The sequence below is a fragment of the Drosophila virilis genome, chromosome 5, assembly GCF_030788295.1.
Source record: "Drosophila virilis strain 15010-1051.87 chromosome 5, Dvir_AGI_RSII-ME, whole genome shotgun sequence".
Classification (NCBI taxonomy): domain Eukaryota; kingdom Metazoa; phylum Arthropoda; class Insecta; order Diptera; family Drosophilidae; genus Drosophila; species Drosophila virilis.
The window spans coordinates 16,127,528-16,146,047 of NC_091547.1; the positions used below are offsets into that span (position 1 = coordinate 16,127,528).

General features: G+C 39.9%; 2 protein-coding genes across 3 annotated transcripts in view; one reads left to right on the plus strand and one right to left on the minus strand.

The window, feature by feature from the left end:
• HmgD (High mobility group protein D) overlaps positions 1-18,520 on the minus strand; it is an 80,060-nt gene that overhangs the window by 34,815 nt on the left and 26,725 nt on the right. The gene's annotated exons all lie outside the window — the stretch shown is intronic.
• The window catches only part of ttv (exostosin glycosyltransferase 1 ttv), a 71,372-nt gene continuing 64,178 nt past the window's right edge, over positions 11,327-18,520 (plus strand). The window contains exon 1 of one of the 2 annotated variants that reach the window (XM_015173914.3): positions 11,327-13,112. In XM_015173914.3, the coding sequence (XP_015029400.1) occupies positions 12,325-13,112 (788 nt within the window). In that variant the 5' untranslated portion in view covers positions 11,327-12,324. The remainder of the gene's footprint in view (positions 13,113-18,520) is intronic. The other variant, XM_002049670.4, reaches the window with a different exon arrangement.

Genomic DNA, 18,520 nt, shown 5'->3' on the forward strand with positions numbered 1-18,520 from the left:
TACTGATAATTTTATAATTATATTTTATATTTTTTTGTTTTTGGCCCAATGATGGCCAATATACCGGCCAGGCAACCAGCTCAGAGCTTTGATTGATTACATTTGCCGCGTCTAGCCCCCATTCATAAGTCACACACACACACACACACACACACACACACACACACACACACACACACACACACAACACACGCACACTCGTTTTTATACGCCAACGCACACTGTGATAAATTAATGTCTCTATTTTGAGGCTGCCTTCACAAATTAGCACGCTAATTTGCATATGTTGGGCGCATCTGCAGCCTGGGCCCGGAGGGGCAAGATGCTTGACTGGGAGTCAACCTGGGACTCGCTTTCAAGACTTGGGTGTTACATTGACAAATTGGTCGGCTCACTTTTTTATCGCCGCTTTTATGCAAATGTTTTTTTTTATATATATTTATTCCGCGGCTCTTTGCCTGTGTTTGCAATGTGCAGTGGTTTATTTAGCTCAGGGCTGAAGCGATTTGACATTTTCAACAAAATATATTAATTATTTATAGTTTAAAAGCCATAGATAGTTATGCATTCAGCTCGCGGGATTAGACCTTTTTCGATGAGCACCCCGCCTTAGATTGACCTTTTCATATGCATTTCTATGTCTTTTTGATTGACACCGTCAAATGGTGTTTATAATGATTGGCAATAACTATGAAAGTTTTGCATAAATTATGCGCTGTAAGAAACTTGATTCCTTTGACAGCAATTAAAGAGTCTGCTCAGATCTGGCGAAATTCCTTAGTTGTTTCAATTAGTTAAATATATGTTAGTCGAATAAAATATATTAGTTCGAGGCATTGGTTCAATCAATCAACCGAATAGGCTTGAAGCCAACATTTTCAAGCAAATAATATTTGGCTATACGAAATGCAATGATGTCATTTAAAGATGACATGAGTAATGTGCATTGGTTTGATTGCATTGTTTTGAATCAATTTCAGGATTCGAAATTAGAATTTCATAAATTTGTATGGAGAGGTTTTTCAATCTTAGCTCTTAAAGTTCAAGAAGGCTGTGTGCTAAAAGTCAAACAAATTAAAAGCCTACTCAGGTGAGGTGCTCATCTTCTTACTTCTAAAACAACTATAAGTCTGGAATCATATTCGGATACTCCAATTAAAGACAATTTAAATATAATACATATATTATATATATATATAACAATTTTTTATTAGATACTTCTGCAGGCTGTGTTTCGATAGTTCAGGGACAATCCTGATCTTTGTGCAGAACTCAGTATTTCATTTGCTCAATTGCCTGAGCAAATATTTGGGCACTCCATTTGGCTGGCAGCCATACTTACGCACTAACCACCCAATCCTTGGAGCCCATTTTCAAGTTTTTACAGCTTATGTGACAGTCGCAAGAAAATAGCAAGATGTTGTGGGGAAAAGTGTGAAAAACGCAGCCTTTTTATATGCAAATGTGTGTCTGTGCATAATATGGTGCTTATTTTATTGCATTCCTTTGGCACGCACGCGGTCCCAAGTTTCTGGTATTAAATGTCCTATATAGTCGCCGGTTTTGGCAGTTGCTTGGGTTACGCATACGCCGCGTTGTCCTTGAAATGGGTTCGTGCTGTCATCGGCACCGTCAGCCGCTTCTGTTGCCAAGTGTGTGGACAGCTATTTTAGTGGCAACTGAACTGGAAATTTATGCGTTTGCATATAAATCTATAGCAGCGGCCTGTATACGCATATTTATTGACCTAGTTAAGTGTGCGTTCGAGCAAGTTAATAAAACGAAATAAATAATAAATCTCTGCGATTGCGGACAAGGTGTGAACATATTTACGCACATGTCATGTGCAAGAAAATTAATGCTAAACATGATGTGGCAAATATTAAAATAAATGTATATTTTCCGATTTTTCTGCAATCGCTTTAAGTGTGATTTTATCTATTATAATAGTTGGTAATAATATGTTTATATTCCCTAAACTGTCTCAGACAATTTTGCCATATTTTGTATTGGAAATTCGGACCTAAATGAAGCACCTTGCTCAGGTAGACCTGGACCCAGACCCAGCTCAAATAATAGTAAAATTGTTATAAGCAAGGAATAATAGTTAAAAATTTCTCACATTTCTTCTTATGCAGTGCCGTGTGTTTTCTAGCATTCCTTTTTTTTTTGTTTGTTGCCTGGCCAAACCAAGCTTCACATTTCCAGATACCAGATTCTAGTTTTTCGAGTGCACTTTCGGGCGCGTTGGCCATTTGTTGTCAGACTTAATTAACGCTTGACTCACTCATGTTGCATGACCACGCCCCGAAAGCCTTTGCACTCTCGACGCACAACCGCACTCACACCGGCACAGAAGCTTCGCAGTGGCATTGTTTCGAAACTAACGTTGTCTTTGTGTCTATTGTTGTTGTTTTGGTTGTATTGTTGTTGTTGCTGTTGTTCTCGCTGTTTGTTTGATAATTACTTTTGATAACTTATGTTGGTTGCCGCGCTTTCAGTTCTGCGTTTGTTGGTTCATTGTAGTTTGTTGTTGTGTTTGCCGCTTGCATATGGAGCCATTATAAGGCTTATCAGCAGGCAAGCACATAAGCCACAGCCTGAGCCACAGCCACAGCCACAGCCACAGCTGGGCTTTACTCCTCTTTTTTTGTTTTTATCAACTTTCTAGGTTAAGTGCTGCTCTAAGCTTTGGGGTAGGTCAGCACTAAAGCTGGTCACACTGCCAGCTGTAAAAGAGAAATGAAATAAAAAAAAAAACTTGTACCTTTACAAATTTTTAGACTAAACCAATTATCTGAAAGCCAAGATATGTGAAAAACCTTAGAATGGCATGTGCATACCTTTTTTATGGCATTGTAAATGTTACTTCAGTTATGTGCACAGTTTTTAAAGTTTTAAGAAATATTCGTATTGAAAAATCATATATTGTTCTCTTTGAAAATCTCGAAAAAGCCTTAGCACACTATTTTAAAGTGCTTTTAAACTTGAGTCAATTCTGATTTATTTAAATTTTCAAGTATTCTTATATTTATTACTTTAAAATGGTATACACTTTTTTAAAGGTAAATATTTGCTTGGGTGAAGAACAATAATCCTTCTCCACTCCAAAAATCTCAATTTAATATGCTCGTTTTTCTCACTGTGTACTTTAATTGTATATGCTACTTATTTATATTTTATGTTTCTTATTCCTTGCACATATTTGTTTTCTTTGTGGCATACCGCGCCGGTTACTAAATTACGCGAAACATAAAAAATGGCTTATACATATTCATGTTTAAGAATTTCGACGTCTTTAAATCAAAATTCAAGCTGAGCTTGCTGACAGCATTGACCCTGCTGCAGCTGCTGCAGACAGCGACATGTGTAATTGTGGCAGCAATTTAAGCTGCTGCTGCTGCTCCTGCTGCTGCATGCAACATCATCGCCAACCGGAAGCAAGTGTGCACAAGTGGCGTGCTTGGGATTGGATTGCAAAGCCAGGGGCTGGCCAGGGCGGTCGGGTCGGTGCAGGGGCAGGTGAGCCCGGGCAGCATTGAAAGTTCGTGCGTTTGGTTGTGGCTGTTGCAGTCGCTCTGGTTTATGCCTTTATTAAGCATCAAACAAAATCCAAAACGTCAAGGATATATGCTTCATACATAGTCAGCAGTCGCATCAGCATCAACAGCAGACGCAGTCGCATCCTTCACGTGTTTTGTATACAGATGCAGTCGAGGCAGCTCGCAATTTATGCACACAACTTGTCACACAGGTCGGGGCAAGACAAGGCAAGACAAGACAAGACAAGGCAGCGAGCAGAAGGGACGCTGGTTGTAGTAGTGCTCACACTGCATTGGTTAGCCTCAGAGGGGCAGAGTGGTGCTGAGTACATTGCAGTTGGGTGGTGCAATGACTAGGACAAGCAATTTACACCGCACAATGCGTTGACACACGTCGCCCGCAAATGTGCGGCTACGGGAAGCCCAAAGACAATGGGCAAGGACTCGAGATTACAGTGCTCAGTCTCCTTAGTCAGCTGGGTTGCATCATTAAACCTGAAAAGTGTCAAATGCCCAGCCACAACCACACACACTCGCGCACACTCACACGCACGCACACACAATGGACTATGAACTCAAGTGCCCAGCAGCTTAAATTGAATTGAATGCAGACTGCAGACTGCGACAGAGCTGCTGAGTCTGTTGTTAATCTAAGCCAGAAATTTACGACTGAGTGTTGAGCATGTGTCCTGGCGTCCTGGCGACGGCATCTCAAGCTCAAGCTCATAATTCAAACAGTGTTGACAATGAAAATGAAATTCCCATTAAAATGCAAATGTTGCAGCAACTCTCGGGCTGCATGCCCTTTCTCCAAACTTCCAGCACAGTCAGAAGAGGCTAGCTATTAATTTTGCTGCTCCGGCTGCGGCTGCTGGACGCAATGCGCATAAGGCAAATGTTTATATGGCCACAGTATAAACATTGACAATTTGAAAGCCCTGCCTGGTCCATGAACCCGGACTGCTCGACGGGCTGCCCGCTGAGCCAGGCAAATGACATTGAAACTGCCATCGGGATGGGGTTCAATTCTGACTGTTGACTTTGCTGATGATCTGGACTTTAAATTTATTACAGCTATCACGAGAGATTGCTAATGCAGCATATTTCATTCAATTTGAAATTTTAATTAAATTCACTAATATTCAATTTAACTCGCATTAGGAACGAAGCATTCGTTTGATTTGATATTACTTAACAATAGTTTGATTTATGGATTTTTATACTAACGCATTTTTAAATACTCTTTAAGATGCAAAATGCTTTTGTGCACATGTATGTTACAGGAAGAAGGGGGAGATTTGATATAAAACACGCAAAAATTTTAAAATCTTTTCATTTATAAATAGAAAGCGTTCTGATATCCCGACTTGAGCCACATATTATTAAACTTTATTATTTATAAATTATACATTCTCTTTCAAGTTTTTTTTTTTTTTTCTTTTTGGTTGGTTTTTACCAAACGTTTAAAGTTCTTCGACAACTTTGCGTTCATTGTCACATTTAATTTTTGTGTGTCAGCGACTTGTTTGCGCTTAACAGAAATTTTGAGTATATTAAAGCAGTTGTGTATTTTTGCGTTATCATAAATTTTAGTGATATTGGGCCACACCTGAAATGGTCATGACTCACTGAGCCATTCACAGCGTATTTTGGTCTTAAAATCTTACAACTCGGAATCTTGTTAATCCCGGGCGAAGGCTTTGAAATTGCGTGCGCCTCTTTTGATCGTTTTAATGTTTAACATAAATCGTTTATTTATAGCATTTTTTATTTATTTATTTATTTATTTATTAATGGTCGACAAAACGAGTGTCTTCCTCATTATTCAAAATTGTATAATATAATTATATGCTAAAAGCCTAGTTAAAGGATACAATTTTCTAAATAGCATCACCGACCGATGGAGGTGTTTTATTTGCCAGTCCGGCCAGCTGTGCCCCTTTTCACAGCTAATTTTGTCAGTGACGCTATTAGAGCCTACATCTAAGCAGAAGGTTGTAAGTAGGAAAAAAGTGATCTCAAGTGAAATTAAAAATAATCTTAATTTGCTATATTAATAAAGAAAATACAATAAATAGGAAAAAAGAAAGTAAGAAAATTGTTAATAAAGTAAAGCAATGTAAGTTAGATAAAGAGTGTTAAGTGGATAGGACAAAGAGAAAAGTAATGGGAAATCGCCGACACGGTGGGGGAAAATTTTTCAGCCTGTCCGGCTAGCTATGCCCCTGCTCATAGCTGGGAATGGTCAGCGACTTCCCGAAGGTATCCTGAAAGCAACGATTTTATTAGGGGTAGAGACAGTTCGGTAGAGAAAACGTGATGTAAACTATTATAATTTTTACATAGCACGCGAAAAGAATTGTGCATAGCGTAATCAGTTGTGCACGTAGATAGTAATAAGGGGGGCGTTCGTATCTGGCGTTCGTATCTGGCAATATGCCACAGTTAGCTACACACCGCACACATCCAGCCCTTCATCCATTTCCACTCATAACAAACATTTGCTGTAGCAACAGAGGAAAAATTTCGCCTGGAGGCTAAAAACTTCTTCCTGTCGCGAATGTTGCCTTTGCCATATTCTATGTGTGTGTGTGTGTGTGTGTGCGTGTGTATGGAAAGAATATTAAATTTTATTTGCATAGCATTCGAGAGCTGCGTCTTTGTTGCTGCTGCATAAGCAAAAAAGGCGAACTTAAAGCGAATATCCAAAATCATAAAACCAATGGCAAATTGCAAATTGAATATCCTGTTGATTTTCCACAGCACTTACAGTTGCGGTTGATATTGTTCTAGTTGCATGCTGAAGGCCACGCACAGATTACTTTGTGTCGTAGTGGAAAATTATGCTAAAATCATTCAGCTTAAAGATAACAACTGCTCAAACAGGAAAAGTCGAATTGCAATCAGTGGGCGTGGTTGCTGCAAAAAATAAAATAAAATAAGAACGCTGTAGTCGAGTGTACTCGACCTAAGAATCCCCTGTACCTAATACTGTCATACTAAAGCTAGCTACTACACCTTTGGAAATTTCATGTCGAATATATATAATTATATACATATATATAAATTATATTAATATGGCATTTATTTTATTATTAATGCTCTCTAGCATTTGTAGTTTTCGACTCCGTTCGACGTCCTGATAAAGCAAATATATACCTTATGGGGTTGGTTCTGCCTCTTATTAACATTTCCACAAAACCATTACACCTCTTTAGACATTTTCAATAGCTACAGGGTATGAACTCCTTGACGAAATTTGTCTTGAAACCATATTGCACACAGGATAACATATTTTCCGGCTGAGCAAACAGTAGCAACAGTCGGGCTTCAAGGATTATGCGTAAAATTTAAGCGCAAAACTGAATTTTGTGTTATTTTATATTTTTTCTTGTTTTATTCTTGCAAGCAAATCAGAAAACGAAACATTGGAGTTGTTTTATGTTTCTTATTATGCGTTTGGTTTGGCGCACAAATTGAATTCCGCGCACTCACACACACACACACACACACACATCTGACACATGCTTGGAATCTGAGTATTTGTTGGCCGTGCCACGTGCCTTGTGCGAACTTTTGGGACTCAGTTTAATATGGATATCCTGTATACAAAAAACAGACTCATAACATGTGTATCAGATAAAATCCATTCGAACTGCAAAATCTTCAACATATTTCGAGTACATATTGTAGTAGTACGAGTACGTTGTAGTTTCGTGTTTCAAATGAAATACAGGGTATTCTTTACTCTTATATATTCTCTTATTTTGTTTGTTTGCTGTTGCGTGCTTCAAGTGTCTGTTTTCTTGTCGCTTTGATGTTTGCAAATCGAATTTGGCGCAGTGTAAGAATCAGGAGCAAAGCTTCCGCGCAGCCTCCTGCAGCCGCACGCAAAGTTTTCGCCCCATCAAGTATACGCAGCGTTGATTGGATTTCACGCTGTCCACTGACCGCCTGCATATAATAATCATTTGTATTTAAAGCAGCAGCAGCAGCAGCAGAAGCTGTCACGCGCCAGCCCTGGACCCAGTCCGCCTTCCATTCCCCTCTCCGCCAGCGCCTCTCGAGGCAAAGTTTTGTGTGACACTCTATGCTTGGCGTTATCCTTGGCACGTCTGCGCGGCGCCTGTCATGCAAGGCAAACCTGACAAGCTGTGGCAGCTGACAGTAGATGTGTGCACGGTTATGGGTAAATGCATATAAGAAGAGATTGTGCATGACGTTCTTTTAACACCTTGGCTGCAACAGCCCGCTCCTATTGCCACCCTCAGCCAGCAGTTCCCCCATTTGTAGCCATAATCGTTCACATCCAGGTCATAAAAGACAAAATCAGAGCATAGCACAACAGTTCCATGTTCCCCAAAGAGAGTGTTGTGTACGGCGTGACCATGTGGCCCGCATCAAACCACAGAAGTGGCCGAACCAGTTGTGGGTTGGCGACGGCATGTGGGTAAAATTCAAAAGGCTATCAAGTAACCGCGAAATGGACAAGCAAATCGTCAATACCTCATTTAGTGGATGCTTATATGGCATAAGTAAGAAATAGGTTTCGATTTGCCTTCAAGAAAATATATAGAAACTGTGACCATAAGAGATCTCTCTCTCTATGATTAGATAAGTATCTGGTTCACAGAGCTGGAAGATCATTTGACGAAACATCTAAATATAATCTAGCAAACTATAATATATAATATTTAACTAATGATTTCTGCTCTATAATATAAATATGGCTAGATCAGGACTTTTCTTTCGCTGCTCGTGTCAATGTGAATTTATATTTATTTTTTTTTTTTCCGCGGGGAATTTAATTGCAGCCAGAAAGCAGAGTATATATCATATTTAACCTTTGCGTAATGGATGCCAGAGAGGTCGCAGGGGACCTGTCGGCGTGTACCATATACCTCCGCCCCTCACTCTCTCGCTCAGCGGAAGCAGCGCATTTTTCTAAGTGCAAAACAAGGAATAAGTTGAATACTCCAATCTGCCACAGCATTCCGGCGTTCTTCTGCTTCTTCTTGTTCTACGGGCATCCATGAATGTGCCATGAAATAAAGTCGTCCAACCAACTAAAAGTGACGTCATAAATTTTGTAGCTATTTAACGAAGGGAAAAGTGGAAAGTGGGCGGAGTAGTAAGTGCACAAGAAGCTGATTCAGAGTTGTGGGCTGCTCCTTTGCCGCAATCCGTTGTCTAGCAACTAATGAATTTATGTTGTTGTTGCCACCGATGCTGCCACTGATGCTGCAAACTTTAAGCAACAGCCATGATTGTTATGTGGTCTGTTTGAGCGCCCTGCGCCGTTGAGTAATGGGGCGGGTTAGTCAGCTTGGAGCACGCTGCTCTGTGCAGCATTATGCTGACTCCTTATGCCAAAGAGCAGCCACAAACTTGCCGAAAACAGATTTACGTGGGCGTGGCCCGGAATAAATCGAATTCCTTCATTAGCATGCAGCGCTACAGCGCACAATTCATCAAAGTTTTGCCCATAGTACGCGAATTCGCAGCAGCAGCCGCACCAGCTGCAAAACACCTAAAAGTATGCTCTGATTATATAAAAAAGTCCAGCGTGTGCATGATTGATTAACTTTCGTGGGCGTTTTCCTGTAATTTAGCATGAAACGGACAAATGCACAAGAACTAAACTCAGCAACTAACTGGAACTAAGAATCCAATCGACGTGATGTTACCTCGTGCATCAGAAAGTCCATAAAATGAAGACTTTCATGCTCAACAATTTAAGATCGGCTTACCTCAAATTTATAAACAATCAAAGAACACTTTATTAAAAACTAACTATAAACAATAATCCTAAGCCCTTCTACAATTCATGTGCCGCATTTAAGTTAACAGGATTTGCGCAGAAGAGATTATATTTTGGAGCCGAGGCTTAAGCCAAGGCTCTACCCTAAGCTAGGTGCACCTCTTTGTTATACCCTGTCTGTTAAGTCTTTTTTGTTATGCACACAGGGTATTAAAAAATGCAAAAGGGAAACGCAAGCAGCAGCAGGCGACGTGGACGATGACGACCAGGAAGTCTGACACTTAATTAGAACTGCCGGAAACGGAAACGAAATGCATGACCATGGCAAAGGGGCTGCTTGTCGCATGCAACTTCTGCTGGAGATGGAAAAAATGCCTGAACTAAATGAGAAATGAAAATAAAATTTAATTTGGCTTAAATTGTTTTTAGAAATGGCAGAGAATTCTTTTTATTGACAACGGATTTGGTTTTTGTTCAATTTATAACGATAAATGATTGTGAAAGAAATTAAAATTTTGCTTTGAGAAAAACTAAAATTAATTTTCATGCAATTTTAAACTAGAAATATATATGAAAGAATAATAAAAAATAAATAAGCTAACAATCAATTTAGTGATGTGACATACACAAAAATGGAGCCTCGACGTAAAGTCACATATTATATATAAATATATAGATGATATATTTCATATATCATATTAAGATGTTAAGTCAAGCCAAGCTTAGAGTATTATGAATGATATTTATAACCGACTGACAAGGCACATCTCTAGAAGCAGCTGTTGCTGTTCCACTCTCACACACACACACACACACACACACACGCCACGCACACGCACACACACAATGACACGTAGCTGCTCTCTAACAACAACAACAAAAATGCAAGTGCAGCATGCAGGCTGTGACGACAAAATTAAATTCTACACACAAAAGTTGAGTGCGGCTGCTGGGAACTGCAATTTGTTTTGAGTTGGCAGCCGTCTAGTCTGAGTTCTTTATATGATGAGAGAGGATGCTTCAAGTGCTCGTGCTGCAGAATCTATTTTTTATTAGCCCTTCGCTGATTTCATTTGCATGCAAGTCAACCCGAACAGGGCAACTTATAAAGCCATAAAGACAGAGGGAGACGGAGAGTGAGAGCGGCAGTGGCAGCAGTAGGAGCAGCAGCAGAAGCCGTGACGGAACAGCTGCCTGGCATATTTTGTTGGGGTTGTTGCTTATGTGGGGCCACATCATAATTGCGGGCGGTGGGGTAGGATGCGGGGGCGCATGGACATGGACGGCATTCCTGTGCATAATTGAAATTCCAGCCTAAACGCGTTTGTAACGGGAAATTGCGCGGTCCAAAAGGGCGACCGGAGCTCGAGCCGGAGACGGATGCGGATGCGCCAGGCAATGTCCAAAAAATTTTGTTTTTTGGTGGTCTCTGCAGCGGACAGCGTGTTTGTATTTGCTTATGTACATAATTACTTTCGTGCGTTCAACACACATAAAATAATGTTGAGCAAATAAACAAAAATGCTCTCCAGAGTGTAATTAAACATACATATGTATGTACATATGTATGTATGCATGCATGCATGTTTGTGTATGCATGCGCATGGGTATGTATTCAGTTTAAATCATGTATTTGTTAATGCAATCAATTTGACCAAACAATTAATATTGTGCAGATGCATTTGTGTAGTTGTATAATTACATTTGACAAATACCCGCCGCTCGAGGGAAAACATTTTGAGCCTTCCATTGCCTACATGCCCATATGCACATGCACACACACAGTCAGCGAAATGCACATGCATGCTACAAACACAAAACACCGTGAATTGTTGAATCAGACAAACAGCTGATCGTATGTCTGCATGGCGTTGCCACCTAATTGCGCGCACAATGTTGCGTGCGTTGTGCGCATGTCTTCGCCTTCCAGGAGCTAAAATAATGGCTTTCCAAGCAAGGCTCGTTGGCCAAAGACACTAACATGTCAATGGCAGTACACGCCGAGCCTTCAAAACGCATCCAAGTGGAGCGCGCATAAGACGGTGCGGCAAAAATTGATATATTCTTTGGCCGCGCACTACGCGCAGCGCTAAGCGTAATAAAGCGTGTTGAAAACTTAGCTAAAATGCGAGAATAGTGAATCAAAAATATTGGCATTAGTAGCTCATAAAATATCATTTGCATATTTCAATAATAATAATATTAAAGGCTAAATATAATTTGTTTAAAAGTTAACGTCTGGCCTGGCTCTGGCAACGCTTGGCAACTCTGTCAATGTTTTGACAGTTGGTTAACGCTCTCACACACGCTCTCTCAGTCAGTGGCTCTCCGCTGCTGAAAATGATTCGTGTTGCGTTGTGTCGCGTTCGCATTGTTTATAAAACAAATTAATTATATTTATTATTAGTTTAAGTGGTAAAGTGGTTGAAATTGTGCAATGCAGCTGCACGCGCCGCGCAAATGCGTAAGAGCATGAGATATGCTAGCTGCCAAGTCGTCGTCGTGGTCGTCGCTGCCGCTGTCGACGCCGAACTCGTCGCGCCAGCTAATGAAAAATATACGTAGAGAAAAATGCTTAAATATATTATAAAAAATTGAATCAAAATAACCAAAAAGTGGCGTCAAACGTTTAATATATGTATATGTGTGTTCAGTTCATGCAAGTGAAATGTGTATGGAAAAGTTGCGCGCAAAGACGTCGCGACCAACAGCAGCAACAACAACAACAACAACAACAACAACAGTACCAGAGAAAGAGAGAGAGATAGAGAGCGCGAGAGAGGGGCTGCTGCGGCGACCGTAACAAACCCAACAATAACAAATAAAAAGAAACAGAACAAAATGCGCTTAGACTAAGGAAGAAATAATAAAGAAGCATCACTTGCTTAAACGCCCGCACCCCTCCCACCCGTAAGCAAACGACTTACCAAATTAACTTCTAGTGGATCCAGCACCAAAACATCACAAAACCCAGCAGCAAACGCAGCACCCAGTCAGCACCCCAGCTGGACTCTTGTCAGCATGCAGGCTAAAAAGCGTTACATACTGGTCTTTGTCTCGTGCGCATTTCTGGCCTATTGCTATTTTGGCGGCTACAGGCTGAAAGGGGCGCCGCATCGACCACGGCGCGCCCAGCACGAATCGGCCAAGGATGGTGGTGTTCAACCGTACGCACAACTGCCCAGCTTTATGGGCTATGAACAACGCCAGCCGCTGTCCAATGAGTCGACGGCTGTTGCTGTCGCTGCCAAAAAGAAGCCGCCAGCGGCTGCTTGCCGCATGGAGACGTGCTTCGATTTTACCAAATGCTATGATCAGTTTCTGGTCTACGTTTACCCGCCGGAGCCGTTGAACTCGCTGGGCGCCGCACCGCCCAGCTCGGCCAACTATCAGAAGATACTCACTGCCATACAGGAGTCGCGGTATCATACCAGCGATCCCGCCGCCGCCTGCCTCTTTGTGCTGGGCATCGATACGCTGGACCGCGACTCGCTCTCTGAGGATTATGTGCGCAATGTGCCATCGCGTCTGGCGCGCCTGCCGCATTGGAATAATGGACGCAATCACATCATCTTCAATCTGTATTCGGGCACCTGGCCGGACTATGCCGAGCACTCGCTTGGCTTTGATGCCGGCGAAGCCATTCTGGCCAAGGCCAGCATGAGTGTACTTCAAATGCGTCACGGCTTCGACGTTAGCATTCCGCTCTTCCACAAACAGTTTCCCTTGCGCGCCGGCGCCACCGGCTCTGTGCAGTCCAACAATTTTCCCGCCAACAAAAAGTATTTGCTGGCATTTAAGGGCAAGCGGTAAGCCAAACGAGAATAATTAAATCTACATTTACTCACTCCAATTGCTCAATAATCATATGATACCAACATTAGTAATGTTTTAGTACCCAGCAAAAATGTATCCTGTACTCTGTACTAAAGTAACTAGTGTTTCTATTGGCACGTCTTTTCTATACGATATTAAGAATCGGCAATTTAACATGAATCTTATAGCCTTATTCCACTTTTCACATTTCTAACATATTTGCGTATGTAACATTTTTTGCTAATGTGAAATATGTTGCCCGTACGTTCTCAAATTAGAAACAACATTTTGCATATTTGCAAAAAATCTTACATTTTCTATCATTTTTGGTATTACGCTTGCAAATGGAAACGCCAAATGTTGAGTTTGTAACATATTTTGAGCATAGTGGAATCAGTCTAATATTCTCAAGTTAAAATATTTTTCAACTACAGAAAATCTTATTTGGTTCTGTCATCATCAGACATTGCTATTGACTCAGGTCTGACACACTGTCAGTCCTATTCAGCTTAAACTTGTTGCGAACTTTAACGCCCCAAGCGACGAAAAATAGCAAAGGCGACCAAAACCGTCTTTTTGTTGCATGCAATACATATTTCAGAGTCGACTTGACTGCACTACTACATAAATTATAGACTTGTGTGTATCAAAAACCTTGTATACCCTTAGCCATTTAACATGACAATAAAGGGTATGATGAGTTTGTGCAACGGTATGTTTAAAATATAGGTTACCATATCCGACCCCATGACCTGTATAAATTTGTAATCAGCACCAAAAGTCGAGTCGATCTGACTTTAAAATGCATTTATATTTATGCTAGTTAGTATAAATCATTAATGGGTTGAAAGGTTTAAGGCTTGGCTTAAGCGACAGATGCATTTTGTGGAGTTTATGGCTTAGGGTATTTCCTAGTCGGGTATTCTTGTTTTAATCTGTTTCCTAATGAATAAGTTAAATAACATTCATATCATTCAGTAATGTTACGCTTGTCTGCGAATATATTCTCGACAATGGGAAGATACTTTCCCTTTTTGTTTTAATTATTTAATACATTTTTAATATATACACATGAATACTTTCTTTAGTTAAACTAGTTACAATGCCATGCGATTGTCACATTGAAGACAACTAACGAGACTCTGCTTAGACTCGGACTACTTAAAATGTTGTTTTTCATCCAAAATAACAAATCAGCGTTTTGTTAGTCACCTCGCACTAGTTACTCACTTCGTAGGAGTCACTTCTCTGAAGTAATGTAACTTTACTTGCAGTTTGCTCGTTTATCGAGGGGTGTTTGTTTTTTTTTTTTGTTTTTTTTTGGATACAATTTTGGACCAAGCACTGACCCTAAAAACTTCATTTCATTCCATTTTGTTTGTTGGTTTTTTATTTTTTTTTTGTCCTTGTTAGGTCCAGTCAGGCGGCAAATTGCAGGTTGCAGCGATCGATTGCAATGCCAGAGAACTGGTCATTCCCAACTTTTGGTGCCATCCAAATTGAAAAATTGTCTAGCAACGCGTCCCATTCATCATGTCCCGTGGCTCGTCCTCGTGTTCGCATTTCTCCATGTTGCCCGTCCAGCTTTTGTTGCGCTTTTGTTTGTCTTCGCTTTATTGTTGTTTACTCGCTTGTAGCGCCCACTTTTGCCACAGGCGCTTCTTTTGACATGTAACTCGATTCAATAGCAGTGCCTCAGGCAACAAGACCAATCGACAGGGCGCCGGGCGGCCGGACAAGAGGAGTCAAGTACACTGCGAGAAAAAAAACCTACGAAATCATTATTTAATTCGTGACTGAAAATCGTTTCGTTTTGTCACATAATTCAGATTTATAGTGTTTAAATTAAGACAAAAATATTTGTCTTTAAATGTCATACTGTCTCTCAAGATGAATCCCATTTTTTTTGCCCGTGTATGACCTCTGGCTTATTGTTTGTCGCTGCTTTTGCCTTCATGTGGGAGTCAGCACCTGCGCCTGACGACGTTGAAACTGGTCAGCCGTGGTCCCCGTGTCCTAGGTCCTGCCGCATACATGAGCTCATTGCGTTGTAATTTAAAAATTGATTTTTGCTGTGCAGGACAACTTTCTGGCAAAGTTTATAATATGTTTTGCTGGCAACTGGGGACTACCCATACTTAAAGGACGTTATTAATTGAAGTGGCGCAACGCACACAATTAACACAGCGAGTGGTAGCAATTAATAAATTTATGTACAAAAGGACAATGGAAATACGTCGTCAACGTCCCGCTTGCTTTTTCTGATAATTCAGAACGTTTAAAATGAAGCCATCAGCATGCAAAAATGTGTGTGCGCGTACGCTGTGTGTGTGTGTGCACTTAAGTTAACTGCGGCTTGTGGGTGGCAGCCACTGGGACGACACGGGCGACATTCGCCATAAGATTAACACAAGCAGCCAACAACAACAAGCACAACAACAACCATGGCAAACAGCAGCTGGAACACGTTGGAGGGCACACCAAAGTGATGTTAAAGTTGTTAATAACACTCGCACACATCGTACAGACACACACACATACACTCACGGATTCGTGAATGACTCCTGCGCGGGCGTTGGAGCTGGACACATGGACAATTAAAAGCGAAAGCAACATTACATGCGGAGCCACTTTACAATTTTGTTAACCTAATGACAAACCCAACACAAAGCTGTACGGCCAAGAGTTACACTACAGTTTTGATCAAAATAGTAGAAATATATAAAAAATAAATATATATATATATATATAAATATATAAAAAGCATATAAAAAAAATATATAAATAGTAATAATATCAAATATTATGGGTAGATTACAAGCACACGACAGGTTTTTAGTCTGGCACACTTTTTCGCCTATTTTCCACCTGTGTGCGTGGATTTTCACATAGCTGCAATGCAGAGCTTTTATAACTATTATAATTATGGCCCACAATATGTGGCATGTGTTCAGCTCTCAGACGTAGTCTACATAAGAGATCCTATCCACATTATATTATGCTTAAAGTTCGTTTAACAGTCTTCCATTTGTTTTTGAACTCTCTCAGGTGAACTTTTCAAAGATCTCGTCTGAGCACTTATACATTAATAATATTAGTGGAACTTTTATAAAAAATTCTCACACGACTATCCATGCTGCTGCGTATGCACAACTACGGAAGCTGTGTATACAGCTCTAAACACACTCCGCATAAGAGACATAAAGTCTCCAACACACACAAATAGCCACACACACACAAACACACAGATATATATACATAAACGACGGGTGGGGATGCCCTTTGCGACTTTGCTTTTCTACGCAACGATGAAAAGTTTTTCTTTTCGCATTTAATTGCTGCTACTCTCTCTCTCTCTCTCTCTCTCTCTCTCTCTCTCTCTCTGTCTCTCTCTCTCTCTTTTCTATCTTCAAGTGAAATTTGTGTGGCAGCTTGCTGTGAGCTAATCTGCGGTTGGGAAGCTGCATTTGCCACTTGGCAGCTTTGCATGGGCGTACCATCAATATGATGATCCCACAAGCTTACTTCACTGATAATCAAGCTGGAAATGACTCGCTATCAGCTAACTGAGCGTGTTTAGACATTTCATTAGCGAAAGTTGCTGCTTATTCAGCTGACTCACATACAACAATTTATTGATAACATGTTGCTGGTGTAACAAAAGTTTTAATAGCTCAAACAAGTCGTGCTTTTTTTATACTCTAACAATGGGTATGGGTTGTCGCATTGTGAATAGTTTTGTATGGTTATTAAGGCATTTCTCATTCTCTTTCTTTTTTTTTTATAGCATACATTTTTGCCTTTTCAGTTTCCATAAAAATATCGTACAGCTATCGAAAATACTTACCGAACTCAAGATTTTGCACAGGCTCGATTATGTTTTGTGTAGTTTGATAAGAAACCAGACTAGTATTTCTTGTGTGCAGGGTTAGTCATAGGAGAAAACTTTTTGCATTTCACAGTTTTTATAAATAAACTCAAACGATGTGATATGTTATCTAAGTAGGACTACCTTTCAATTTGACTGTTATCAAAATACGATTGCCAGACAATTCATGAGTTTGTTATTAAATTTAGGCACTTTAAGTTGAACAGAATTCTCAACTAGTTGATTAAGATTGAAGATCGAAACATTATAGCATAAATTGCATTATTTTTGATTATTCTGTGAAAGAAAATTTGATATGTTAATAAGTGATTGCTATAGGAACTACATTTTGTGATATGTGAAAATGTTTTCCAGATGCTTACAAATTCTCTCTCTCATTTTATAAGCTACCTGTCTCACACACTTATTTACTTACTTACGTTATTTACCCATGACACAATTGCCTTAATTCCTCAACTCTTCATGATTAGCTTTTGCTACACATTGATGGATTGACATATGTTCTCTGTTATTTTATGACATGGCGAGTGACTTACAGTAAATGGAAATCAATTTGGCAACAATTTGTATTTTACTCCCCAGACATTTGAATTCACTTTTATACCCGACATACGGTGAGAGAGCAAACTAAACTTTCACACCTTAACCCAAACTGTGTGGCACGACTTGAAAGTGAATGCTTGCCACAGTTGCCCCAATGCTTCCTGTCACGTTCCCGGCTTCTTATTAACTTTTTATATCTGAGTTCATGATGTGTGAATTTCATATGCTCGATATATACAAACAGCTATTTCCACCCTTCGCTACAACCTCAGGCCAACCTTTTGTCGCATTCCCAACACTAAATAAAGGAAAATAAAAAATAAAAGCAGCGACAACTTGGAAACAAGTTTTTGAATTGGTTCAGTTATTTTGCAGTTGTTTTTTTGCAATTAGTTATTTGATTGGCGCATATTTTTTTTCCTTCTTGCAATCTGGGATGACTTTTTAGTTAGTTGCGCTTGTTTCCAATATTTCTGAAAAAAACTATTGCTAAAGTTGTCACATTCAATAGATTCAACAAAAAGATTAGAAACATTTTATAATGGCAAGATAATAATAATCATTTTAAAAGAATTGGATATAGAAGTATTTTCGTAAAGTTCAATAGTTTATTTCGATATCCCAAACTGAAAATATAATAAAAAAAAAATAATATATTTTAACATTTATTTATGCACTCCAATTTGTTCTCCAAATTACTCTAGACTTGAAACGTTATTGCGGGGTATTTTTTTTCGTAAAAGCATACCCCTTTACAATTTTCCTCTGCATTATTACGGCTGCTTTCAGTAAAATTCTTTCTGCTCATTAAAAGCAACTTCGCTGGAATAGAAATTCATTACCTTTTATTCACAACAAAGCAAGTCGCTGAAGAACGGGCATGGGGCGGGAATTTCGAATTCGTTGAGCGATTTGATTGACTGGAGGCAGCCAAAAAATGTTTTCCAGCGGTCGCAGAATTTCTACAAT